Below are 27977 nucleotides of genomic sequence, written 5' to 3'. Positions count from 1 at the left end.
GCTAACTGGTTAGCACACCATAAATGCCTTTGACAGCACTGGGCCTGTACGCGCTGGAGTTTAAAAGGTTGAGGGGGGGGGGGGGGGGGGATCTCATTGAAACATACAGAATAAATGAAAGGCACAGATAGAGTGGATGTGGAGAGGATGTTTCCACTGGTGGGAGAGTCCAGGACCAGAGGTCATAGCCGCAGAATTAAAGGGCACTCTTTTAGAGAGGAGACGAGAAAGAACTTCTTTTGTCAGAGGGTGGTGAATCTGTGGAACTCATTGTCACAGAGGGCTGTAGAGGCCAAGTCAGTGGATATTTTTAAGGCGGAGATATACAAATTCTTGATTAGAACGGGTGTCAAGGGTTATGGGGAGAAGGCAGGAAAATGGGATTAGGAGGCCGAGATCAGCCATGATTGAATGGCGGAGTAGACTCGATGGGCTGAATGTTCTAATTCTACTCGTGTAACTTGTGAAAGACTGTAACTCGGTACACGTGACAGTGAACTAGGCTCACCAAAATTAAACTGAAACGTACAACGTGAGCGAGTAGGTCACTTTTGGACACAAAGTGCTGGAGTAACTCTGTTTGTCAGTAGCATCTCTGGAGAACATGGATGGGTGACATTTTGGGTTGGGACCCTTCCTCAGACCCAAAACGTCACCTGTCCATGTTCTCCAGCGACGATGCCTGAGCCCCTATCTTATTCCAGCACTTTGTGTCCTTTTGTGTACAAGCAGCATCTGCAGTTCCTTGTCTCTACAGTCGTTCAATTCTGCTGGGCAAGAAGGCTGGAAGTGCCATCTTAAATTTCCGGTATCTTTATCCCAGTAGGAGGACCAATGTCCACAATAATCTATCGAGGTCTGCAGAGGAAAGAAATACCCGCAGAAATGTAAAAGTAATCTCTAAATAATAATTCTAACTGGAAATTGAAGAACGTCGAAGAATTTGATCCACAAAAACTTTTCTTTTTTTAAAAAGCCTTCAATATTAAAAATAATTAAATATTTATTTAGAACATGACAGAATGTTACCTTTGACTGTCCATTGTGCAAATCTCTTGGTAGGAAACGATATGGCAGGTGACTCTTTATAAGGCGAGGGGACGTCAACTCCTAAAGATAAAGACATTATTAGGCAGCGGTAAACCCAAGGGCCTGTCCCACCTACGCGACTTGCCAGCACCCGTCTTAGTCGCAGAAGGTTGCCGAAAATTCTCGAAATGTTGAAAATCGGACGGCGACCAGAAAAAGGTACGAGTCTTTGGGCGGCCAACCATGTCGCGGGGTGACGCCTGTCCGCTGTCCGCTGGACTGGAGGGCGGCAGCTTCGACCACCCCTGGGCCGCGGAGCTTGAACCGGCCCATTCGCGGAGCTCGGTGAGCCGCGGGGCTGACTTACCATCGCCCGGTGGGATATCGCCTCAGCGCAGAGGGAGAAGAGGAGGGAAGAGACAGTAACCCTAAGATTTTTGCCTCCATCACAGTGAGGAGGTGCCTGGTGAACTCACTGTGGTGGATGTTAATTTGTGTTTATTGTGCGTTTTGTTGTTTATCATTACATGTATGTCTGCAGGCAACGACAAATAAAGGATCTAAGTCTACGTCTAAGTTTGGTCGTGAGTAGTTGCTCAAACAGTCGTACCTTTTTCCGATCGCCGCTGGATTTTCACCACCTTGAAAATTTTCGACAACCCGCTGTGACCATGATGGGTGCCAGCAAGTCACCAAAAAAATCGCGCAAGTGGGACAGGCCCTTTACTTCTAAAATAACTTTTTGTAGGATTCTACTTCTTGATCCAAAGTGTATCAATGATTCAATTCGATGATACTTCATTGTCACACGTACCGATGTAGAGTGAAATGCTTTGTTTTGCATGCAAACCGATAAAATCTGTCACACAGTAGACTTCACCCAGGCCGCATGTTGTAGGAAGGAACTGCCGATGTTGGTTATAAACTGGAGAGAGACACAAAATGCTGGATTAACTCAGAGGGGACAGGCAGCATCAGTGGAGAGAAGGAATGGGTGATGTTTCGGGTTGAAATGCTTAAGGGTATGAAGAAGGGTCTCGACACAAAACGTCACCCATTCCTTCTATCCAGAGATGCTGCCTGTCCCGCTGAGTTACTCCAGCATTTGGTGTCCATCATTGAGGCAGTACACAGATGTCAACACCCCCCCCCCCCCCCAACTACAGGATCCCCCCTTCATTCCCCTCTCTCCCCCCTCCCTCCCCCCCCCCCCCCCCCCCCCCCCCCCCCCACTCCTCTGCCCTCCTCCCTCGATCTCCTCCTCCCCCCTTCCCCCTGGGTTCTCGGTGGAGAAACATGGCAACAAATGCAAACAAGGACTCTTTCAGGAACAATCTGTTTCAGATGGTTAGCCACAGAACCACAGAGTCACACAACACAGAATCAGGCCCTTCGACTCAACTTGCCCACGCCGACCAACAAGCCCCATCTGCACTAGTCCCACCTGCCTGCATTTGGTCCATACCCCTCTAATCCTGTCCCATCCATGTACCCATCATAATGTTTTTTTTATATACGTTGTTATAGTACCTGCCTCAACTACCTCCTCTGGCAGCTTGTTGCATATACCCGCCACCCTGTGTGAAAAAAAAAGTTGCCCCTCAGGTTCCTAAACATATTCCCCCTCTCGCCTTAAAACAATGTCCTCTGGTTCATGTTTTTTCTATTCTGGGTAAAAGAGTCTGTGCTTTCACCTTATCTATAACCCTCATGATCTTGTACACCATGCTGAGATCATCCCCCTGCGCTCCAAGGTATAAAGTCCCAGCCCGCCCTACCTCTGCCGCCAGGCCAGGCCCAGGGTGGTGAATCTGTGGAAATCTTTGCCACAGAAGGCTGTGGAGGAAAAGTCAGTGGATATATTTAAGGCACAGATAGATCGATTCTGATTAGTAGGGGGGTCAGAGGTTATGGGGAGAAGGCTCCTTGGAGAATGTGGTTAGGTTGGAGAGATAGATCAGCCATGATTGAATGGCGGAGTAGACTTGATGGGCCGAATGGCCTAATTCTGCTCCTATCACTCGTGAACCTATGAAGCAAATACCTCTTCCAAGGTAATTGGAACTGGAGATATTGACTTTGATAATCCCGAGTTTCAAACATGTCAAGAAGAACAACGAGGAGTTTAAATGAATGACTCTCACCTTAATGATATCCATGCCAGGTTGAGGATATTCCAGGACTGGTAACTGCTCATCGATGTTCATTATCCCAATCTCATCTGGATCAGCATCCTGATTCACCAAATACACCAGCTCCTGGAGGAGACTGGTCCCTGCCACCAAAACATAGCACATTAACATCAAGAGACAAGACAAGAGACAAGAGACATTTATTGTCACATGCACCAGGTGAAATTTGTGCTGACTGATGTTCAGATGTGTCGGCTGCTTTTGTTCCTGGCTATTCTGAGATAAGCCTTCTTCATGCATCCTAATTAATTACTTAATTTGGGTGGCACGGCAGCAGAGTTGCTGCCTCACAGCACCAGAGAGCCGGGTTCAATCCTGACCACGTGTGCTGTCTGTACAGAGTTTGTACGTTCTCCCCGTGACCACGTGGGTTTTGTGCTCCGGTTTTCTCCCACATCCAAAAGACGTGCAGATTTGTAGGTTAATTGGCTTCTGGAAATTGTAGGTAGACAAAAATGCTGGAGAAACTCAGCGAGTGCGGCAGCATCTATGGAGCGAAGGAAATAGGCAACGTTTCGGGCCAAAACCCTTCTTCAGACTTCTGGAAATTGTCCCCAGTGTGTAAGATAGAACTAGTGTACAGGTCATCGCTGGTCGGTGCGGACACGGTGGGGCAAAGGGCATGTTTCTGTGCTCTATCTCCAACCTAAAAAAACAAAAGGTTATGAATGGGAATCTCTATCATTCACAGTTCCGCTTGATAAGTTGGAGCTGGTGTACTTTGCTTCAGTGTTTCTCTGTGACCACGTGGGTTTTCACCGGGAGCTCCGGTTTTCCTCCCACACTCCAAAGACGTACAGGTTTGTTTACTAATTGGCTTCGGTAGTGATTGTAAATTGTCCCGAGTGTGTGGGAACTAGTGTACGGGGTGATCGCTGGTTGGCGCAGACTCGGTGAGCCGCGGGGCCTGTTTCCACGCTGTATCTCTAAAACTAAACCAAATTACGCCAGTGTTGGCTCTTTGACAGCACTCTAAAGAGCTGAAGTTCGTTTGAGAATATTCTTAATTACACCGAGAGAACATTTTGTACAAATTGAAATTAACACATGCGCCACACAGAGAAGGAAGCACACGAAGCAGACGCTACAAAGATGACCACCTGCTGATGTTTGACACAAGCCAGTTTAGTCCCTGCTGGTATCCGAGTAGTGAATCATTTCTCAGTCGGCATGCCATTATTACAGGGGACAGGCATGTGACACAAATAACTAGATAATTCTATCAAAGCAAATAGCTGCCATTATCGAAAACCCTCAGATTATGGGCCATGGGGATGAAATAGCATCCGATATCGCTGATTGTCCTCTGGAAATGAGTAAGGGATTCGCTCCGATCCACAAAACTAATGCAAAATTATTTTTAACAGCCAAAAATATATACTTTTGTTACTGTAATCTGAAAATACTAAAGGGTGTTTGTTACATAGTTTAATAAGAGTATCATTACATAAGGGGCGGCACGTTGGCTTAGAGGTAGAGTTGCTGTTTTACAGCGCCAGGGACCAGGATTTGATCCCGACTATAACCATATAACCATATAACAATTACAGCACAGAAACAGGCCATCTCAGCCCTTCTAGGCCGTGCCGAACACGTATTCTCCCCTAGTCCCATCTACCTACACTCAGCCCATAACCCTCCATTCCTTTCCCGTCCATATACCTATCCAATTTATTTTTAAATGATAAAATCGAACCTGCCTCCGCCACTTCCACTGGAAGGTCATTCCACACAGCTACCACTCTCTGAGTAAAGAAGTTCCCCCTCATGTTACCCCTAAACGTTTGTCCCTTAACTCTCAAATTAAGTGTGCTGTCTGTACGGAGTTTGCACGTTCTCCCCGTGACCTGCATGGGTTTTCTCCGAGATCTTCAGTTTCCTTCCACACTCCAAAGACGTACAGATGTGTAGGTTAATTTGGTTTGGTATGAATGTAAAATTGTCCCTCGTGTGTGTGGGATACTGTTAGTGTGCGGACATTTCAACGCTGTATCTCTAAACTAAACTGTCAGTCACACGAGGATAAAAACAATCCACACAAGCAGCCAAGGTCACGGACATGTTGCCTGGAAGCTGATTTTACTGTGGATCTTAAAAATAAATTAGATGACTATTAGAATTAAAAAGAACTGCAGGTGCTGGAAAAATCGAAGGTGGACAAAAATGCTGGAGAAGCTTAGCAGGTGAGGCAGCATCTATGGAGAGAAGGAATAGAAACATAGAAATTAGGTGCAGGAGTAGGCCATTCGGCCATTCGAGCCTGCACCACCATTCAATATGATCATGGCTGATCATCCAACTCAGTATCCCGTACCTGCCTTCTCTCCATACCCCCTGATCCCCTTAGCCACAGGGCCACATCTAACTCCCTCTTAAATATAGCCAATGAACTGGCCTCAACTACCCTCTGTGGCAGAGAGTTCCAGAGATTCACCACTCTCTGTGTGAAAAAAGTTCTTCTCATCTTGGTTTTAAAGGATTTCCCCCTTATCCTTAAGCTGTGACCCCTTGTCCTGGACTTCCCTAACATCGGGAACAATCTTCCTGCATCTAGCCTGTCCAACCCCTTAAGAAATTTGTAAGTTTCTATAAGATCCCCTCTCAATCTCCTAAATTCTAGAGAATATAAACCAAGTCTATCCAGTCTTTCTTCATAAGACAGTCCTGACATCCCAGGAATCAGTCTGGTGAACCGTCTCTGCACTCTCTCTATGGCAATATTGTCCTTCCTCAGATTTGGAGACCAAAACTGTACGCAATACTCCAGGTGTGGTCTCACCAAGACCCTGTACAACTGCAGTAGAACCTCCCTGCTCCTATACTCAAATCCTTTTGCAATGAAAGCTAACATACCATTCGCTTTCTTTACTGCCTGCTGCACCTGCATGCCTACCTTCAATGACTGGTGTACCATGACACCCAGGTCTCGCTGCATCTCCCCTTACCCAATCGCCCACCATTTAGATAATAGTCTGCTTTCCTGTTTTTGCCACCAAAATGGATAACCTCACATTTATCCACATTATACTGCATCTGCCAAACATTTGCCCACTCACCCAGCCTATCCAAGTCACCTTGCAGTCTCCTAGCATCCTCCTCACAGCTAACACTGCCCCCCAGTTTAGTGTCATCCGCAAACTTGGAGATATTGCCTTCAATTCCCTCATCCAGATCATTAATATATATTGTAAATAGCTGGGGTCCCAGCACTGAGCCTTGCGGTACCCCCACTAGTCACTGCAATAGGCGACGTTTCGGATCTGAAGAAGGGTCTCGACCCGAAACGTCACCTATTCCTTCTCTCCATAGATGCTGCTTCACCCACTGAGTTTCTCCAGCATTTTTGTCTACCTTAGACGAGGGTTGAAGTGCCTTGAGGAACAATATTCCAATCAGCTGAAGTGTTTGTACTGGGAATAGAATAACATTCGGTCTGGGAGGTAAAAGGTAGGAAGAATTACACAGAGAAATTAGAACGGAGACGAGGAAACACTTTTTCTCACAGAGAGTGGCAAGTCTGTGGAATTCTCGGCCTCAGAGGGCAGTGGAGGCCGGTTCTCTGGATGCTTTCAAGAGAGAGCTAGATAGGGCTCTTAAAAATAGCAGAATCAGGGGATATGGGGAAAAGGCAGGAACGGGGTACTGATTGGGGATGATCAGCCATGATCACATTGAATGGCGGTGCTGGCTCGAAGGGCCAAATGGCCCACTCCTGCACCTATTGTCTATTGCCTAAATCTTGATATATCTGATCCAGGAAATTCTCATGTCTGTGTCTGTCCCCTGTGTGAGACCTAGGAATAGAATGCTACCCATCTTATTTACACAGATAATGCATTTGGCATAATCTATTACCCCTGTGCTTATGCGATTATTAATTGTGCCCCAGCTCCGAGGAGATATTGCTAGCTTCAGACATTTCCCCCAAACTGCATTTGCAGCAGAAAGATGGAATTTAGAACAGGGCTGTTGTTAGATCAAAGATATAAATAACAAGATCAGGGAGATTACTTTACCGCAGGAGGTCCATTAGCCAAAAGCATTACATCACCTCACGGAACCAACCAACACTGGTTATTTAAAGGGGACAGAGAGAAGAGATGCTGCAGAAAATATTACAATTCACAAGCAAGATGTGGAACGGGGCTCATTTTCTAAAATTAATTTGAAATGAAATCAAAATGTAGTATAATGTGCAAAGTATTCTTCTCCCCGTTCTGTAAATAGGACAGAGATGGATTTCCCCCAGAGGCATGTTTGCCACCAGTGGATATTCTAGTGGATAATAAATTCTGCACCTTCAGCCCGTGTGGTTCTTTTGCCAGAACCCAGTTTATTCCTGAAGCAGAACCAATTCTAAAAATGAATTAACCCTTTTCCTTGACACATTACCTTCATAAACATATATGAACTGAAAGCGTAAAGGCAGCATGGTGGCAAGCATAGGGGCGGCATGGTGGCACAGTGCTGCCTCACAGCGCCAGTGACACAGGTTCGATCCTGGTCCTTGATTTGATTGTCCTCTGTCAGTGCTTTCAGGTAGAGCTGAACTCAAGATAGACACAAAACGCTGGAGTAACTCAGCGCAGACAGGCAGCATCTCTGGAGAGAAGGAATGGGTGAAGAAGGGTCTCGACCCGAAACATCGCCCATTCCTTCTCCCCAGAGATGCTGCCTGGCCCGCTGAGTTACTCCAGTATTTTGTGTCTATCTTCCATTTAATCCATTAAATCCAGCATCTGCCGTTCATTCCTGCACAGAGCTTAAAGGGCCTGTTCCACTAAGCGATTTTTTAGGCGACTGCCAGTGACGGTCATGGTCTTAGCAGGTTGCCGAAAAAACGGCGACTGGACTAATGGGGCTGTCCCACTTAGGTGATTTTTGTAGGTGACTGCTGGTGACTACGGCGATGGAATTCACCAAAGTCAATACCGGCGACAACCTATGTCACCTGGCGACAACCTACGCCATCCCGGCGACAACCTATGACAACCTACGTCAGGAGAAGACAAGCTACGACAAGCCCACAGTCGGTGACGGTTGCCGAAAAGTTTTGAACATTTCAAAATCCAGCGGCGACCAAAAAAACGCAGCGATTCTTTGGACGACTGAAGAGACGACTCACGACCGTACAGGCGACAACTTGGCGACCGTGTGGTGACAGCCTAGTCGGCTGTAATGGTCTAAAACATTGCCTAAGTGGGACAGGCCCTCATTTGGGTTTTAATTCAGGGTGTCAGAAGTATAAACAAGCTTTAACTATGGAACTGGATTCAGCTCGGTTCATTTTACTCTAAAGGATTAGGATCCCTCAACACTGCATTCTTTAATGCTGTTATAAATAGATCTATAAAATAAATGGGTTGATGACCCTGCAAAAACTGTACATAGCAGTTGAATGTGAAAGGATTAATGAGTATGCTAAAGATAGCATACGCAAGAATTTCCATCCTCAAATTAGGAGACCAAAATTGCACGCAATACTCTAGCAGCACATCAGCGCCTCTACTTCCTGGAAAGATTACGGAGAGTCGGTTTGTCAAGGAAGACTCTCTCTAACTTCTACAGGTGCACAGTAGAGAGCATGCTGACCGGTTGCATCGTGGCTTGGTTCGGCAACTTGAGCGTCCAAGAGCAGAAAAGACTACAAAAAGTGGTAAACACTGCCCAGTCCATCATCGGCTCTGACCTTCCTTCCATCGAGGGGATTTATCGCAGTCGCTGCCTTAAAAAGGCTGGCAGTATCATCAAGGACCCACATCATCCTGGCCACACACTCATCTCCCTGCTACCTTCAGGTAGAAGGTACAGGAGCCTGAAGACTGCAACAACCAGGTTCAGGAATAGTTACTTCCCCACAGCCATCAGGCTATTAAACCTGGCTCGGTCAAAACGCTGAACATTATTAGCCAATAATCTGTTTATTTGCACTTTATCAGTTTAATTATTCATGTGTGTATATATTTAGACACACTGATCTGTTTTGTAGTAACTATGTTCTGGTGTGCTAAAGCAAAGCAAGAATTTCATTGTCCTATCAGGGACACATGACAATAAAACTCTCTTGAACTCAGTGGTCTCACCAAGGAATTACAGAGAGTTTGTACATTCTCCCCGTGACCGCGTGGGTTTTCTCCGGGTGCCCCAGTTCCCTCCCACACTCCAAAGACATACAGATGTGTAGAGCTTAATAGCTCTGACAGAAGGAATGAGATGACTTGAATTGTATTGCGTGTAGTACAGTAAATATTCGTTATAACGGACCATAAAGGGGGCGAAATGGTGCCTGTGATTGCAGGTCGAGGAACAGCTTCTTTCCGGCGGCTGTCACTCTACTAAACAACGTACCTCAGTGACTGCCAATCACCCCCCCCCCCCCCCCCCCCCCCCCCCCCCCACACCGGACACTTATTATTATTTATTCAAACCGTTTGCTATGTCGCTCTTCAAGGGAGATGCTAAATGCATTTTGTTGTTTCTGTACTGTACACTGACAATGACAATTAAAATTGAATCTGAATCTGAATCTGATAGTCCGCTGTGGCCTAGTCAAGGATTAACTGAGTAACAGAGCATCATTGTACTATATCATTATTTCAAATAAACATTGTACATCTTTATTTCAAATAAACGGCCACATTTTTTCCGTTTTGCCAAATGTAGAATATTCAATAATGATGAAGAAACTAGGAGTAGGCCATTTAGCCCTTCGAGTCAGCACCGCCGTTCAATACGATCATGGCTGATCATCAAAAATCAGTACCCCGTTCCTGCTTTCTCCCCATACCCCTTGATTCCATTAGCCCTAAGAGCTATGTCTATAACTCTCTCTTGAATACAGATGCAGGTTACAAAATGTTGGAGTAACTCAGCAGCTCAAGCAGCGTCTCGGGAGAACGTGGATAGGTGGCGTTTTGGGTCGAGGCCCTTCTTCAGGCTCTCGGTTTGCAACTGGGCTTGGAAAGTTCCAGGCAGGTTGATGGCCCCGGTCCTCTGGCGGCTGGGAGAGAGGCGAGGATCGGCGGAGTCGATGGTCGCAGCCGGAGAGTGGGGAAAGGCGGATGGTGACGGTGGCGGGCGTGGTCTGGATGCGGCCGGGGGTGGTGGCGGCAATGGCAGCCCAGCCTGGCGGAGAAGGTCAGTCTATCCATCAGCTGAAACCAAACATCCGTAATGCAGAGAGCGGTCCATGATAACAGGGGTTCACTGCAGTTATAAATTGCAAAAAATACAGAGAAAACGCTTCTCGGCGACAGGATCAAAGAGCCAGACGCCAAAACAAGAATATATTAGGAGAGGCCATCAAAGAGAAAGGCTTGACTGAGGATTCTGAAGGAGGAAAAGATGAAACAGTGTGAAAAAGTTTCAAGAGAGTGCAAGGTCAAGAGAGACCCACACCATCCTGGCCACACACTCATCTCCCTGCTACCTTCAGGTAGAAGGTACAGGAGCCTGAAGATTGCAACGACCAGGTTCAGGAATAGCTACTTCCCCACAGCCATCAGGCTATTAAACCTGGCTCGGACAAAACTCTGATTATTAATAACCCATTATCTGTTATTTGCACTTTATCAGTTTATTTATTCATGTGTGTATATATTTATATTATGGTATATGGACACACTGATCTGTTTTGTAGTAAATGCCTACTATGTTCTGTGTGCTGAAGCAAAGCAAGAATTTCATTGTCCTATACAGGGACACATGACAATAAACTCACTTGAACTTGAACTTGAACATTACAGAAAAGGCTGACGCAACTCAGAGTTCAGGACCATGGACAGAGGAGAAAATATAAATCAAAAGAATGAAGAAATGTTGTAGTAGTGTAGATTCCAGAGACTGGACTCAAAGATTTAAACCCTATCATGAAATAATTGAATTTAAGGTTGATGGTCAGGAGGGCGAGTTGTCTCAGTATTTAGGCAGAAGACTCTGAATATTTGGTGAGGAAATAGTGACTGACTTAGCGAATAGTGAAAGGCCTGGATAGAGTGGATGTGGAGAGGATGTTTCCACTAGTGGGAGAGTCTAGGACATTGCCTCTGAATTAAAGGATGCTCTTTTAGGAAGGAGATGAGGAGGAATCTCTTTAGTCAGAGGGTGGTGAATCTGTGGAATTCTTTGCTACAGGAGGCTGTGGAGGTCCAGTCAGTGGATATTTTCCAGGCGGAGATAGATGGATTCTTGATTAGTATGGGTGTCAGGGGTTATGGGGAGAAGGCAGGAGAATGGGATTAGGAGGCAAAGATAGATCAGCCATGATTGAATGGAGAAGTAGACTTGATGGGCCGAATGGCCTAATTCTGCTCCTAGTGAGTCGACTGTAGGAGACTGGTGGTGATATAGGTTTTGATATTTTTTGCATTGGCAGATGGCACTGAAGGGTAACAGTGCAGAGAGAGAAAGAGAGAGAGAGATTTAATGAAGAGGAAATTAAATAAGGGGTTCACCCTGAGATTGAGTTTTTAAACATGGCCTGGTCCAGCTCAAGGGAGTGTTTTTAGTTTAGTCTAGTTTAGTGTAGAGACACAGCGTGGAAACAGGCCATTCAGGCCACTGAGTCCGGGCCGTCCAGCGATCTCCGCACATTAACACTATCCTACACACACTAGGGGCAATTTATAATTATTTTACGAAGGCAATTAACCGACAAATTGGAGTTTGGGAGGAAACCGGAGCACCCGGGGAAAACCCACACAGGTGACGGGGAGAATGTACAAACTCCACACAGACAAGCACCCGTAGTCAGGATCGAGCCCGGGTCTCGGGTGCCCTAAGGCAGGAACTCTACCACTGTGACACCATGTAGGTATGTTACAAACCCTACCTGAATCGTGGCTGAGCATCTGCCCCACCCCTTGTGTGTGATTTTGGCGCTGTTTGGAGGGGGCGGGTTTAAAACGCGATTTTTACTAGGCTGTTCCAATCGCAGATGTTCAGCCTAGTAAATCATTAACGGAGAATCGCTGCAAGACCCGGTCGCAAAAGCTATTATTAGTTTTATAGGCCTCGAATAATAGATATAATAGTTTTAACAGCTCTCGTTCACTCCGCAACCTCTCGCAGCCCCAGGGTTTTATAAAGCAAACTATTAAAGGTATGTACCTTATTTTGACATTAAATGGGGCATATATATAACCCTATATATCAAGTTATCTATAGCGAGTAGTTCATTTTGGGCTTTTTATATCCCGCAGTATTTTTCTCGGCATTTGAGGGCACTAATCCAGCGCGATGTGAACGTTCTAAACCAGCGCGTTCCACATGAACCCACTAGAAAGCCGATTTAAATGGGCATTTATTTACAGCAATTGAATACTAAATTCCTTCCATTTGGCCTATAAATTAATGTAAATTAGATATAAAAATCATGTTATATTGTGAATTATTTGTGAATAATCTTTGGACACTTAGGCTATTTAAAAATGTTAATCTTTCCTTAAGAAATGGGCTTTTGACTATCCAAGATCACAGCTTTTTTGTAATGTCCATTGAAAATCAATAGGGAACAAGATGCTAATTTCCGAGTATGAAAATGGCCATAACTTTTTTAATACTTGAGATATGAAAGTGAATTTGGTGTCAAATTAAACTTATTGTTATGCTTTATCTGATGGGATAAATTGCAGACTTGATTTTTAAAATCTCAAAATCTTGTAACATTGCTACACCATGCGCCCCATGGTTCAGAATACAGAACAGTACAGCGCAGGAACAGGCCATTTGGCCCACAAGGTACATGTTGAACATGATGCCAGGTTAAACTAATCACCTCTGCTTGTACACGATCCATATCCCTCAATTTCATGCATATCCACGGGCTGTTCCAAAAGCCTCTACCATATCTGCCTTTACCACCGCCCCTGGCAGCACAAGAAGATTGAGGAGATTGAAGGAATTGATGGAAAGATTACGGTTAGCGGTAGAGTTGCTGCCTTATGGCGCCAGAGACCTGCTTTCGAACCCGACCGCGGGTTGTGTCTGTACGGAGTTTGTACCTTCTCCCCGTGACCACGTGGGTTTTCTCCAGGAGCTCTGGTTTCCTCCCACACCACAAAGACGTACAGGTTTGTACGAAATTGGAAATTGTCCCTAGTGTGTGTGGGATAGTACCACTGTGTGGGGATCGCTGGTCGGCACGGACTCGCTGAGCCGAAGGGCCTGTTTCCGCGGTGTATCTCTAAACAAACTAAACTAATGGTTGTTAGATCGGCAGAAAAATGCAGCTGAAATTGGGATATGGCAACATGCTGAATAATGTTTTTACCATTATTATTGTTCATTTCTGCAATTAGCATGAAATGCAATACATAACATCATAAAATATGGTGAAAGTTTCTGAATTCAATGTAATCTTAATTCTAATCATGAGTCATGCCAAAACCTTCTTTATGACTATAATTCCTGCTCAAGGAGACATGTTAGTTGTTATAAATCAGGAAGTTCTGTCTAGAAACTGAACGAGATATTGCTTTCCAAATTTAATGGGATCAGTGACTATTTTGCCAATTACAACCTTCTACATAAATGCGATGCATTTATTTTTGGCGAGGCTCTGGGTTTATTCATCTCAACAGTCTGGGACATCTGATCTTAACAGTCAGGGCTATTATCAGGCAGCTGAACCATCCCACCACAACCAGAGTGCAGTCCTGAACTACTATCTACCTCATTAGTGACCCTCGGATTATCCTTGAATGGACTTTGCTGGCTCTATGTTGCACTAAACGTTATTCCCTTAACACATATCTGTCCACTGTAAATGGCTCGATTGTAATCATGTATTGTCTTTCCCCCGACTGGTTAGTGCACAAAAAAAGCTTTTCACTGTCCCTCGGTACACGCGACAATAAATCAAACTAAATTTGCAAACTGAGGCTTGAAATAGCCAGCACATATTCATAATTAGAGCTAATTAAATGGATTTTTTTTTTTCCTGGAGTATTTTCGAGCTAGTAAAATAAAAATAATAAAGACCAGGAATCACCGATTTCAGAAGTAAAGATCTGGAGGACAATCTTGAAGCGTGCCCTGAGGGAGCTGAAGGATATGGCAGGTGGTGAACAAACACAGCTGGTGTTGTATACAACAATTTTCCACGAACCAGTGGCAAGTAGATGAACCGGAAATAATTAAACGGGAAGCAAACTACTATCTACCTTATTGGTGACCCTCGGATTATCCTTGCTCAGACGTTGCTGGTTTAACCTTGCACTAAATGTTATTGTCTTATCATGTGTCTATACACTGTAATGGCTCGATTGTAATCATGTATTGTCTTTGCGCTGACTGGATAACAGGCGACAAAGGCTTTTCACAAAGGTGACAACAAACAAATCTGAATGGAAAGGGAGCAAACTAGATTAAGTCTGAAGAAGGGATTCGGGCCGAAACGTTGCCTATTTCCTTCGCTCCATTGATGCTGCTGCACCCGCTGAGTTTCTCCAGCACTTTTGTCTACCTTCGATTTTCCAGCATCTGCAGTTCCTTCTTAAGCAAACTAGATTAATACTGGTTTGAAAAGAGGAAACAGAGGATGATATGTGGAGAAAATCATGCACATGCTTTCTCCTCCCGGAGAAAGAATCTTAGATAGACCTTCACTTTAAATTAACAAACAGTGGCTCAAAGAAATGTTTATGTTCAGCACTGTGTTAAATCACCAGCATCATTGTGTGCTGCTGGTATGGAGACACTGGTATGCTTCTTTTCATTTCGTGGTTGAGACATTTGCTTAATGAAATATAAAAAGCACCACATTATAGATGTGTACAAACTAACGAGAGGAGTAGATCAAAGTAGGGTCTGTTGCCAAGAGCAAGGGAATCGAGAACCAGAGGACATAGGTTTAAGGTGAGGGGGGAAAGATTTAATAGGAACCCGAGGGGTAACTTTTTCAGGCAAAGGGTGGTGGGTGTATGGAACGAGCTGCCGGTGGAGGTAGTTGAGGCTGGGACTATCGCGATGTTTAAGGTACATGGATAGGACAGGTTTGGAGGGATATGGGCACAAGCAGGCAGGTGGGACTAGTGTAGCTGGGACATGTTGGCTGGTGTGAGAGAGTTAGGCTGAAGGGCCTGTTTCCACCCTGTAAGATGCTATGACTCTATGACGTTTTCAATGTTGTAAGCCGGCGGAAACTGCCGCTGGCTGAAGGTTATTATATCAAAATTTTTCATTCTGTCATTTCATCAGCGCCAATACCCCGATAAACTGCTTGGTTTGTACACACTGAGCCCGCCGGCTAGTTGCTAGGCTGCTGCATCTTTCAGTGCAGGCCGAGGGCCTCAGCAAATGACGGGGAGAAATGAGACTCGGAGCCTCACAAGGCATCGTAAAAAAACGCAACTACCCGCGGACGGAAGAAATAGCAGCGTGGAAAGATGCAAACTGCAAGAAGGGGTCACGGCAAGCAAGGACAACACAAAGAATAAGGCAGCTGCAGAACTCACTCTGTCGTGTGGGAAGGAAATTTATCATCGTTACCTTTCTGCATATCTTTCATTCATTTGTTCTATATCTCTCTACATCACCGTCTATATCTCTCGTTTCCCTTTCCCCCGACTCTCAGTCTGAAGAAGGGTCTCGACCCGAAATGTCACATCCCTTTTCTCCAGAGATGCTGTCTGACCCGCTGAGTTACCCCGGCTTTTTGTGCCCGTCTTTGGATGTATCGGGCAGGTTGTGACAGTGGTTCAAGGCTAGAACACAGGAAATCTGTTCTAAACCCTTCTTCAAAATAATGCCACGGATCCCCTACAATCCACTTCAGAGAGCAGGCTAGGCCTTAGTTGAAAACTTCATTCATAAAATATGATACTACTGTCTGCACAGCATCCCCTCGGTATTGTACTGAAAAGTAATGTTGAGAGTTACGTGTTTAAGTTTTTGGAGAGGAATTTAAAGTTAGAAATAGAATCCAGACAGTTTTAACAAAGCCAAAGGTCACCAAGATTAATATTAAAAATGCCAAAGTTACAGGTAAAATGGTGCAGATATTGTGTACTGACATTATCCCCAATATCTCTAATATAACATAGGTATAGAAAAGGTTCAGAATGATATAGGCCAAACAGGAGCAAATGGGACTCATTTAGATGGGGCCCTTGTCAGCATGGGCAAGAAGGGCTGAAGGGCCTGTTTCAGTGATGCCTAAGAGCTCAATAGATTATTTCACTGTGACACTATCAATATATATATTTTTTTAATGTTTCATACAATCATCAATAACCTCATCATTTTTCTTTCTCTGTTTGTTCCACATTTCTCCTACTTTATCGAATGTGTTGTTGTTATTTATAACTTGTGCCGAATCCATTACAGGAAATCTTATACTGGAGACGTTACTGAAAGCCAAAAGGATTATGCAGTGAAGCATAGGAGAAGAGTTATGGCCACTGAGGTGAATTATCGAATTCTCCACTCAAGCTGAAATTTATCGTCAAAGTCACTGTATTCGAATTTTTTTTAACTTGAACTAATGTTGAAACTAACGTGAGAGATGGCAGTCGGCAAAAATCACATCACATCAGCACCAATCAGTCGTTCCAACTGAGGAAACTAACTCGGCAGGTCAGGCAGCATGCCTGTCGAACAGGGGTAGGTGAAGTTTCGGTTCGGGACCCTTCTTCCTGTAGAAACTTACAAAATTCTTAAGGGGTTGGACAGGCTAGATGCAGGAAGATTGTTCCCGATGTTGGGGAAGTCCAGGACAAGGGGCCACAGTTTAAGGATAAGGGGGAAATCCTTTAAAACCGAGATGAGAAGAACTTTTTTCACACAGAGAGTGGTGAATCTCTGGAATTCTCTGCCACAGAGGGTAGTCGAGGCCAGTTCATTGGCTATATTTAAGAGGGAGTTAGATGTGGCCCTTGTGGCTAAGGGGATCAGAGGGTATGGAGAGAAGGCAGGTACGGGATACTGAGTTGGATGATCAGCCATGATCATATTGAATGGCGGTGCAGGCTCGAAGGGCCGAATGGCCTACTCCTGCACCGAATTTCTATGTTTCTTTGTTTCAGACCCATTTCCCAATCCAAAAATGCATCTATCCACAGTCTTCAGGGATGCTGCCTGAACTGCTGAGTTACTCCAGCATTTTGTGCCTTTCCTTGGTAAACCAGCATCTGCAGTCCTTGTTTCTATTTTTCAACCACTTTATACTTTAGATACACAGTGTGGCAACAGGCCCTTCGGCCCAACGAGTCCGTGCCGACCAGCGAGTGCCCGCCGTACACTATCCGACAGACTAGGGACAATTTACAATTTTTACCAAAGCCAATTAATCTGCACACATGTACGTCTTTGGAGTGTGGGAGGAAACTGGAGCATCTGGAGAAAGCCCATGCAGCCACAAACGTACAAAGGACAGCTCCCGTAGTCAGGATCGAACCCGGGTCACTGGTGCTGTAAGGCAGCAACTCTACCGCTGCGCCACCGTGCCATCCTCGGGAGCGGCGTAAACCTCAGGAGTATATATATTATTCTGGCTGTGATGGATCTTTACATTCATAGCTATACCGGTAAACCATGCCTTGACCTGGAATAGGTATCTGAAGACGCTGTTCAATATTCACATTGATTTGATCAGCAGCAGCGACTGCAGCAGAGCTGGGCATGATCCAGCAGCAAAGATCTACGAGGGTCTCAATCATTCTGCCACCAGGGAAACTACACAATCATTCTGGTCTTGCTCAAGTTTGGGGCACGACCGTGTCTGGACTCGGTCGGCCAAAGGGCCCGTTTCCATGCTGTATCTCTAATCTAAAGTACACTGTATCAAACGCAAACCCATCAGAACTAAAATGATTGTGACATATTTTTAATTTGGCCTCTGCTCACGCACCTACTATGGTGCAGCTGCATAAACCCCATGTAAACAAGCTTCATGATGCAGTGTCCACTCTATCACACTGGTATCATTCTCCGTACATGTGGACGGGGTCCAGAGGAGGCTCCAAATGTACAGACTGGGATTGGTGGTGGGCAAGTCACACCTTGGTCTTCATCAGAACAAGTATCCATTGGAGCCTTGTGTCGGAAGGAACTGCAGATGCTGGTTTACACTAAAGACAGACACAGAATGCTGGAGTAACTCAGTGGGACGGGCAGCATCTCCAGAGAGAAGGAACAGGTGAAGTTTCGGGAGAACGGTCTCGACCGGTAAATGTCACCCATTCCTTCTCTCCAGAGATGCTGCCTGTCCCGCTGAGTTACTCCGGCATTTTGTGTCCTACCTGCAGCTTTGCTGCCTTTGAGAGCGCAGATTGGTCAGGCTCAGCCAGGTAAGTGGAATGATCCCACCAGCATTTTATATACTGAGGGAATGAAGCCTACTAGAATATTGCCTGTTAGAATCGAGAACTAAGGATGAGGAGGAGGATGGAGAGGGAGGCGGGGGGGGGGGGGGGGGGGGGGGGGGGGGGGAGGAGGAGGGGGCAGGGGGAGGGGTGAGAGGGTGGTGAAAGGTCTCAGAAGGGGGGAGGAGAAAGGGTCACAGGTACAGAAGGTGACGGGGTGGTGAAGGGAGGGGATGGGTGGTGGGTGAGGAAAGGGGAAGGGTAGAGTGGGGGGGGGGGGGGCTGGGGGAGAAGGGATAGGATGGGGTGGAGAAGGGTAGAGGAAGGGAGGGCAAGGTTGGAGATGGGTGGGGGGTGGAGAGGAGGGAGGGGAGGGGAATGGTGGATGAGGAGGGGTGGAGATTAGGGGAGGGGGAGGGTAGAGAATGCGGGGAGGGGAGGAGTGGAAGGGTGAGGGTGGAGAGGAGGGAGGGTAGGAGATGGATGGGGATGCAGAGGAGCGATACAGAGCTGGAATGAGGGGGGGTGAGGGATGTGGAATGAGAGGGGGAGGTAGGGGAGGGAGGAGGGAGGGGAGAGAGAGAAGGGGAGAGAGAGAGGGGAGAGAGAGAAGGGGAGAGAGAAGGGGAGAGAGAAGGGGAGAGAGAGAAGGAGAGAGAGGGGAGAGAGAGAAGGGGAGAGAGAGAGAGAGAGAGAGAGGGGAGAAGAGAAGGAGAGAGAAGGAGGAGAGAAGGGGAGAGAGAAGGGGGGAGAGAGAAGGGGAGAGAGAAGGGGAGAGAGAAGGGGAGAGAAGGAGAGGGGGAGAGGGGGAGAGGGGGAGAGGGGAAGAGAAGGAGAGGGGGGGGTGGAGGGGGAGAGGGAGGAGAGAGAAGGGGAGAGAGAAGGGGGAGAGAGAAGGGGGAGGGGGGAGAGGGGGGAGAGAAGGGGGGAGAGAAGAAGGGGGGAGAGAAGGGGGAGAGAAGGGGAGGAGAGAGGGGGGGGAGAGAGGGGGGGAGAGAGAGGGGGAGAGAGAGGGAGAGAGAGGGGGAGAGAGAGGGGGGAGAGAGAGAGGGGGGAAGGGGGGAGAGGGGGAGAGGGGGGGGGGGGGGGGGGGGTAGAGGGGGGAGGGGGGGAGGGTGGGATAGGGAGGGGGCAGAGTTCCTACCGGACTTGGGGTAGGTGACGATCCAGATGTCGCTTTTCCTGACCGGGAAGGCAGCGATATCTTCCATCTTGCCCCTGCAGAAGGGTGGCAGCCGCACGCCATTGTACTCGAAGTACTTGCTGTCGAACTCGCCGGGAGTGCAGGGTGTGCAGGGTGTGCAGGGGGTGCCTGCCGGGCTCTCGGCCATCCCGGGACCGGGGCTGGGGCTGGAGGGGGCGAGGGTGGAGGCTGCAGCGGGCTCACGGTGCACCTAGTGCCGGCTCCGCCCGCCCCAGTAGCCGCTGCTCATCCGCAGCATCAGCACCAGCAGCTTAAAGGCGCTGCCCCCCCCTCCACCGACAAATAAATCCCAGCGCGCAGGGAGGAACTGCAGATGCTGCTTCACGCCGACAATAGACGCAGCAACGCTGGAGTAACTCAGCGGGACAGGCAGCGGCTCCGGACAGAAACATAGCGAAATTAGGTGCTCCATTCGGCCCTTCGACAGCCAAATATGGGCTGATCATCCAACTCAGTATCCCGTACGCCTTCTCTCCACCCTTCCCCTTAGCCACAAGGGGCCACATCTAGAAATATACAGACAAGGGATGGCGGCGACCCTTCTTCAGGGAGAGTCAGGGGAGAGGAGGGGGGGGGGGGGGGGGGCACAGAGATAAGGAGGGGTAAGGTGTGAAAATGAGACCCTGCTTCAGACAAGCACCTTCCTCCATCCCCATCACTTCCCTCTCATCCTCCATCACTGCCCTCTCATCCTCCAGCGCTCTGCAATCTCCCCCTTCCTCACACCCTCACCCTCACCCCCCACCTTTTCCCCCTCCATCTATAGAAACATAGAAACGTAGAAAATAGGTGCCATTCAGCCCTTCGAGCCTGCACCGCCATTCGATATGATCATGGCTGATCATCCAACTCAGTATCCCATCCTTGCCTTCTCTCCATACCCCCTGATCCCTTTAGCCACAAGGGCCACATCTAACTCCCTCTTAAATATAGCCAATGAATTGGCCTCAACTACCTTCTGTGGCAGAGAATTCCATAGATTCACCACTCTCTGTGTATCTATTAAGGTTAGTTTAGTCTAGGAATGTGTGGGAAGGAACTGCAGATGCTGGTTTAAACCGAAGATAGACACAAAGTGCTGGAGTAACTCATCGGGTCAGGCAGCATCACTGGAGAGAAGGAATGGGTGACATTTCGGGTCGAGACCCTTCTTCAGACAAGCACTGCCTCCGTCACCATCACTTCCCACTCATCCCCCAACACAGCCCTCATCCCCATCTCCATCACTGCCCTTCTCATCCTCCATCGCTCAGCAATCTCCCCCCCCTTTTTTTTCCCCCTCCATCTATTGCACCCGAGTTATCTTAGTTTCGGAATGTGTCAGAAGGAACTGCAGATCCTGGTTTAAACCGGATTGGTTCTGAAGAAGACCCTGAAGTCTGAAGAAGGGTCTCGACCCGAAACGTCACCCATTCCTTTTCTCCAGAGATGCTGCCTGTCCCACTGAGTTACTCCAGCATTTTTTTGTCTATCTTTAGTCCAGTTTAGTTTATTGTCACGTGTACCGAGGTGCAGTGTTGAACACTTTTTGTTGCGTGCTAACCAGTCGGAGGAAAGGCAATACATGATTACAATCGTGTCATCCGGAGTGTATAGAGATACATGATAATGGGAATCATGTTCAGTGCAAGGCAAAGCCAGCAAAGACTGATCAAGGGTAGTCCGAGGGTCACCAATGAGATAGATAGTAGTTCAGCACTGCTCTCTGGTTGTAATAGCTGTCTGATAACTGCTGGGAAGAAACTATCCCCGAATCTAGTGGAGTTTGAACCATATACAATTGCAGAGCTATGTTCTTGTAAATGTACAACAATGTATCAGGCAAGTCTCCCTGGTCAACTCATCCCATCCCACCCAAACCACCCCTTCCCCAGGTACTTTCACCTGCAACCGCAGGAGATGCAACACCTGTCCCTTTACCTTCCCTCTCCATCCAAGGACCTAAACAGTCTTTCCAGGTGATGCAGAGGTTCACTTGCACCTCCTCCAACCTCATCTACTGTATCAATATCTCTGGAGATTGCAGATCATTGGTTTGAGATAAAGCCTTCCTTTCTTATTGTGACGAAACAATCCTTTTTTGTAACATTTGTGGCTTGGTATCACTCTAAACATTGTAACGTCAACAATCAAGAGTGTTTTACTGTCATATGCCCCAGATAGAACAACAAAATTCTTATTTGCAGCAGCACAACAGAATATGTAAACGTAGTACACTGTAAACAATATAATAAACAAGAAATGAAAATTTAGTGTGTATATATACACATACTGACATATACACACATACACATTATACATATATATATACACACACTCACACACATACAGACAGATACAGGCACACACACAGATAGATACAGACACACACAAAACAAACAAACAAACAATAATAGTGCAAAAAGATAAAGCCAATGGCCCCAAGACTCCGTAGGTCAGAGCTTATTTGCAGGTTGCTGTGTTTAATAGCCTAATTGCTACAGGGAAGAAGCTGCTCCTGAACCTACCTCTGTATTATTTTAACGTTGCTTGTGAGGATCTTGCCAGGAGTTGTCTGCCTCTGTGGAAAAAGTAACAGTAAGAAGTATACGGCCCTGCAAGCTTTGGTTTATTTTAAATAAGGTATTTGTTTTGCAAAAAAGATAGACACACCATACCGGAGTAACTCAACGGGTCAGGCAGCATCTCTGCAGACATGGACAAGTGATGTTTCAGGTGGGGACAACTTCTTCAGACTCACCTATCTATGTTCTCCAGAGATGTTACCTGACGCACTAAGTTATTCCAGCGTTTTGTGTAAATCATTGGAACGAACCTGCATTCTCCGTTCCTTGTTATAACCTTTTTTGTGATAAGCATACCAATAACCACCAAGCCTAGCAGGTCAGGCAGCATCTCAGGAGAACATGGATAGGCAACGTTGTTGGGTTGGGGCCCTTCTTCAAATTGATCCTGTACTGGCCATTGACTCTGTAGCGCAATGGAGTGGCTCAGTGGCGCAGCGGTAGAGTTGCTGCCTTACAGCGCCAGAGACCCGGGTTTGATCCTGACTGCGGGTGCTGTCTGTATGTAGTTTGTACGTTCTCCCCGTGACCGTGTGGGTTTCCTCCAGGCTCCGATTTCCTGCCACATTCCAAAGACGTGACAGTTTGTTGATTAATTGCCTTTTGTAAATTGTCTCTAGTATGCAGGGTGATCGCTGGTCGGCGCTGACTCAGTGAGTCAAAGGGCCTGTTTCCACAATGTGTCTCTAAACCAAGCATGACAGCCAACACTGTAGCTTCAACTTGATTATTGGTATTGGATTCTGTACTCAGAATGTCACCAGAACATGCATCTAGACAGCAATGACATGTCAACCTGATGGAAGAAGGTAAAGACTCCAACCAAAACGCACATGGAGGCGAACATTCCTGAAGGATTTGGAAGCCCGGGACACAAACCTGTCGAGGGTGGCAGACGTTGCACATAACTGAACAGAATGGCGAAAGCTTGCTGCCCAATGCACTCAACGGTGTGGGAGGAACTAAGTCTAAGTAAGGGATTGGATTGGAATTGGTTTAATATCATAAAACGTAACAAAATACACTGAAAAGCTTTTGTTTGCATGCTATATAATTAAATCAAATCATACTATACATGAGTACAATCTAGGCGCACACGAATAGAACAGGTGGTGAAAAGATTAAAAAAACTCTGCATTGTGTCACTCTAATGCACAAACTCAGGGGTGAATTCATCTATTGATTCAAGTCAAGTCAAGTCAAGTTTATTTGTCACATACACATACGAGATGTGCAGTGAAATGAAAGTGGCAATGCTCGCGGACGTTTGTGCAAAAGACAAACAACAAAACAACCAAACAAATTATAAACACAATCATAACACACATATTCTTATTCATAATAAATAATGGAAGGAAAAACGTTCTGTAGAGTTAGTCCCTGGTAAAATAGGCGTTTACAGTCCGAATTGCCTCTGGGAAGAAACTCCTTCTCAACCTCGCCGTTCTCACCGCATGGCAACGGAGGCGTTTGCCTGACCGTAGCAGCTGGAACAGTCCGTTGCAGGGGTGGAAGAGGTCTCCCATGATTTTGTTTGCTCTGGAGTTGCACCTCCGGTTGTATAGTTCCTGCAGGGGGGTGAGTGAAGTTCCCATAGTGCGTTCGGCCGAACGCACTACCCTCTGCAGAGCCTTCTTGTCCTGCGGGAATCTGACTGGGGTTCTGGGAGGATTGCCACATATATACTATATTGATTAGTACGGGTGTCAGGGGTTATGGGGAGAAGGCAGAAGAATGGGGTTAGGAGAGAGAGATAGATCAGCCATGATTGAATGAGGGGGGACCTCATTGAAACATACAGAATAATGAAAGGCCTGGATAGAGTGGATGTGGAGAGGATGTTTTCACGAGTGGGAGAGTCTAGGACTAGAGGTCATAGCCTCAGAATTAAAGGATGTTCTTTTATGAAGGAGATGAGGAGGAATTTCTATAGTCAGAGGATGGGGAATCTATGGAATTCGTTGCCACAGAAAGCTGTGGGGGCCAAGTCAGCGGATATTTTTAAGGCAGAGATGGATAGATAGTCGGGTGTCAGGGGTTATGGGGAGAAGGCAGGAGAATGGGGCTCAGAGAGAGAGAGAGATAGATCAGCCATGATTGAAAGGTGGGGTAGACTTGATGGGCTGAATGGCCTAATTCTGCTGCTGTCACTTACTTATGAACTTAAATGAGCACAATTTAAGGTGCTCATTTTAAATTTAAATTTAAATTAAACCTGCTTTTTTTTTTAATAGGAATTAGTAGACTTGATTTAAAAAAAAACCCGGTCGGAAGGATTGGAGGTTTAATAAACCATTCACATCAACCAAACCCAGAGTTCAAAGCCATAAAATGCACACATGAAGAAAAAGACTTTGACACTATTCGCAAGGTGAATAAATACAGAAAGCATTTCTGAAGCTGAAGCGGGCCCAGACCCTGTGGGTTTATATGTATCAACAACATATGACAGTACTAGATTAAGAAGGCAGTACAATCTTGTCGAAACTGTCACGCACTGTTGAATATTCACACGTTATAAAAGCATTAAACTGCCACGGTAGCTGACAGTCATGACCTATTGCACTGCTAATCTCCTGAATCTGCGTTGTCAGAATAAAAACATCGATATGTTGCTGTTTCATACTTTGAATTTTGGTCGATCTGCCACGTAAACCATGGGGCGATCACATGTACAAGGATTACGTACAAGGAAAGTGTATGAAAGAAGTGAAAGAAAGAAGTGCAGATGCTGGTTTAAATCAAAGGTGGACACAAATTGCTGGAGTAACTCAGTGGGTGAGGCAGCATCTCCAGAGATACTGCTTCGCCCGCTGAGTTACTCCAGCATTTTATGTCCAAGGAAAATGTAATTTTCCTCTGGTATTTTATGTAATCCACAAGTTTAATTGATAATGTTTTATTATTAATGTTTAATGTTTTATGTGTCATTCCTAACTGTCTCAGTATAGAAACATAGAAAACATAGAAAATAGGTGCAGGAGTAGGCCATTCGGCCCTTCGAACCAGCACCGCCATTCGATATGATCATGGCTGATCATCCAACTCAGTATCCTGTACCTGCCTTCTCTCCATACCCCCTGATCTCTTTAGCCACAAGGGCCACATCTAACTCCCTCTTAAATATAGCCAATGAACTGGCCTCAACTACCTTCTGTGGCAGAGAATTCCACAGATTCACCACTCTCTGTGTAAAAAATGTTTTTCTCATCTCGGTCCTAAAAGACTTCCCTCTTATCCTTAAACTGTGACCCCTGGTTCTGTACTTCCCCAACATCGGGAACAATCTTCCTGCATCAAGCCTGTCCAACCCCTTAAGAATTTTGTAAGTTTCTATAAGATCCCCCCTCAATCTTCTAAATTCTAGCGAGTACAAGCCGAATGTCATGTTGTCACTTGCGGGCGGAGCACCAAGGCTAATTACTTGTATGTGAATACTTGGCCAATAAATGTATTCATTCATTCATTCATATACAAGGAACAAATGTTACAGGGAGAAGGCAGGCGAATGGGGGTGAGAGGGGAAGATAGATCAGCCATGATTGAATGGCAGAGTAGTCTTTATGGACCGAATGGCCTAATTCAGCAGGCAGTGAAGATAGCGAATGGCATGTTGGCCTTTATAACAAGAGGAATCCAATATAGGAGCAAAAGGTCCTTCTGCAGTTGTACAGAGCCCTAGTGAGACCACACCTGGAGTATTGTGTGCAGTTTTGGTCCCCTAATTTGCGGAAGGACATTCTTGCTATTGAGGGAGTGCAGCGTAGGTTTACAAGGTTAATTCCCGGGATGGCGGGTCTGTCATATGCTGAGAGAATGGAACAGCTGGGCTTGTACGCTCTGGAGTTTAGAAGGATGAGAGGGTTATCTCATTGAAACATGTAAAGATTGTTAAGGACTTGGACACGCTAGAGGCAGGAAACATGTTATCGATGTTGGGGGAGTCCAGAACCAGGGGCCACAGTTTAAGAATAGGGAGTAAGCCATTTAGAATGGAGACGAGGAAACAGTTTTTCTCACAGAGAGTGGTGAGTCTGTGGAATTCTCTGCCTCAGAGGGCGGTGAAGGCAGGTTCTCTGGATGCTTTCAAGAGAGAGCTAGATAGGGCTCTTAAAAAATAGCGGAGTCAGGGGATATGGGGAGAAGGCAGGAACGGGGTACTGATTGTGGATGATCTGCCATGATCACATTGAATGATCATCCAACTCAGTATCCTGTAGCTGCCTTCTCTCCATACCCCCTGATCCCTCTGGCCACAAGGGCCACATCTAACTCCCTCTTAAATATAGCCAATGAACTGGCCTCAACTACCTTCTGTGGCAGAGAGTTCCAGAGATTCACCACTTTCTGTGTGAAAAATTTTTTTTCTCATCTCGGTCCGAAAGGATTTCCCCCTTATCCTCAAACTGTGACCCCTTGTCCTGGACTTCCCCAACATCGGGAACAATCTTCCTGCATCTAGCCTGTCCAACCCCTTAAGAATTTTGTAGGTTTCTATAAGATCCCCCCTCAATCTTCTAAATTCTAGCTAGTAGGTCAATAGCATGGCACAAAGTTAGCTGAGATTGATCCAGCATTTTTATACAAAGAGATCGACAGACCAACATGTAACAATAACAGAAGATAGAGATAAAGTGCTGGAGTAACGCAGTGGGTCAGGCATCATCTCTGGAGAAAACGGATGGGTGTCTTTTCGGGTTGGGACCCTTCTTCAGACTGAAGGGTCCCGCCCGGAAACGTCACCTGTTCTCCTTTTTCTCCAGAGATGCCGCCTCACCCACTGAGTTACTCGGGCATTTGGTGTGTATCTTTGGTGTAAACCAGCATCTGCAGTCCCTTCCTACACAAATTGTACCCGTCTAAATGTTCCTTAAACGTTGCATCATGAGAAAACTAAGAGGCTGTCCCCTTGCGTCGAGGAACATTAATCGAAGCCTTGGCTTGAGCTATTCCCAAGTATGTTGCCAGTTAACTGGGAAAAAGCACCTGCACCCGGATGGTGGGAGAGAAATTCCAATTCTGTTGCCGGCAGTGTGTGGGCTTTGAGCAGTTTTACTGAAATTCAGCTCCATGGAAGTTATCAATGTACATTTCGCTCGTTTCGCCGAACACCTCCGCTCAGTCCGCAATAACCTACCTGAACTCCCAGTAGCTCAGCACTTCAACTCCCCCTCCCATTCCCAATCCGACCTCTCTGTGCTGGGTCTCCTCCATTGCCAGAGTGAGCAACACCGGAAATTGGAGGAACAGCACCTCATATTCCGCCTGGGTTGCTTGCGTCCGGATGGCATGAACGTTGAATTCTCCCTGTTTTGCTAGCCCTTGCTGTCTCCTCCCCTTCCTTAACCCTCGAACTGTCTCCTCCCATCCCCCCGCCCTCGGGCTCCTTCTCCCCCCCACCCCCCATCAGTCTGAAGAAGGGTTTCAGCCCGAAACGTCACCTATTTCCTTCGCTACATAGATGCTGCTGCACCCGCTGAGTTTCTCCAGCATTTTTGTGTACCTTCGATCTTCCAGCATCTGCAGTTCCTTCTTGAACAATCAATGTACATGTTATTACTTCGAAGATGTGTCCCCATCTGAAACATCACTTATCCATGTTCTCCTGAGATGCTGCCTGACCTGCAGGGTGTTCCCCTCTATACTTTACTGTTCAGGTTATCTCTTTGCATGACTGTTCTCAAGA

At 46.4% G+C, this 27977-nt stretch overlaps 1 protein-coding gene across 1 annotated transcript in view; it reads right to left on the bottom strand.

Annotated features, from left to right (window-relative positions):
* sult4a1 (sulfotransferase family 4A, member 1) overlaps nt 1–19972 on the bottom strand; it is a 32652-nt gene extending 12680 nt beyond the window's left edge. The window contains exons 1-3 of the mRNA XM_055650214.1: nt 19668–19972; nt 3174–3304; nt 1030–1110 (exon numbers count right to left, since the gene is read on the bottom strand). Coding sequence (XP_055506189.1) covers nt 1030–1110; nt 3174–3304; nt 19668–19854 — 399 coding nt within the window. The 5' untranslated portion in view covers nt 19855–19972. The remainder of the gene's footprint in view (nt 1–1029; nt 1111–3173; nt 3305–19667) is intronic.
* Between the last annotated feature and the right edge of the window lie 8005 nt (nt 19973–27977).

Source organism: Leucoraja erinacea, chromosome 19 (genome assembly GCF_028641065.1).
Source record: "Leucoraja erinacea ecotype New England chromosome 19, Leri_hhj_1, whole genome shotgun sequence".
Lineage (NCBI taxonomy): Eukaryota > Metazoa > Chordata > Chondrichthyes > Rajiformes > Rajidae > Leucoraja > Leucoraja erinaceus.
This window is presented reverse-complemented; position numbering and strand designations above follow the sequence as displayed.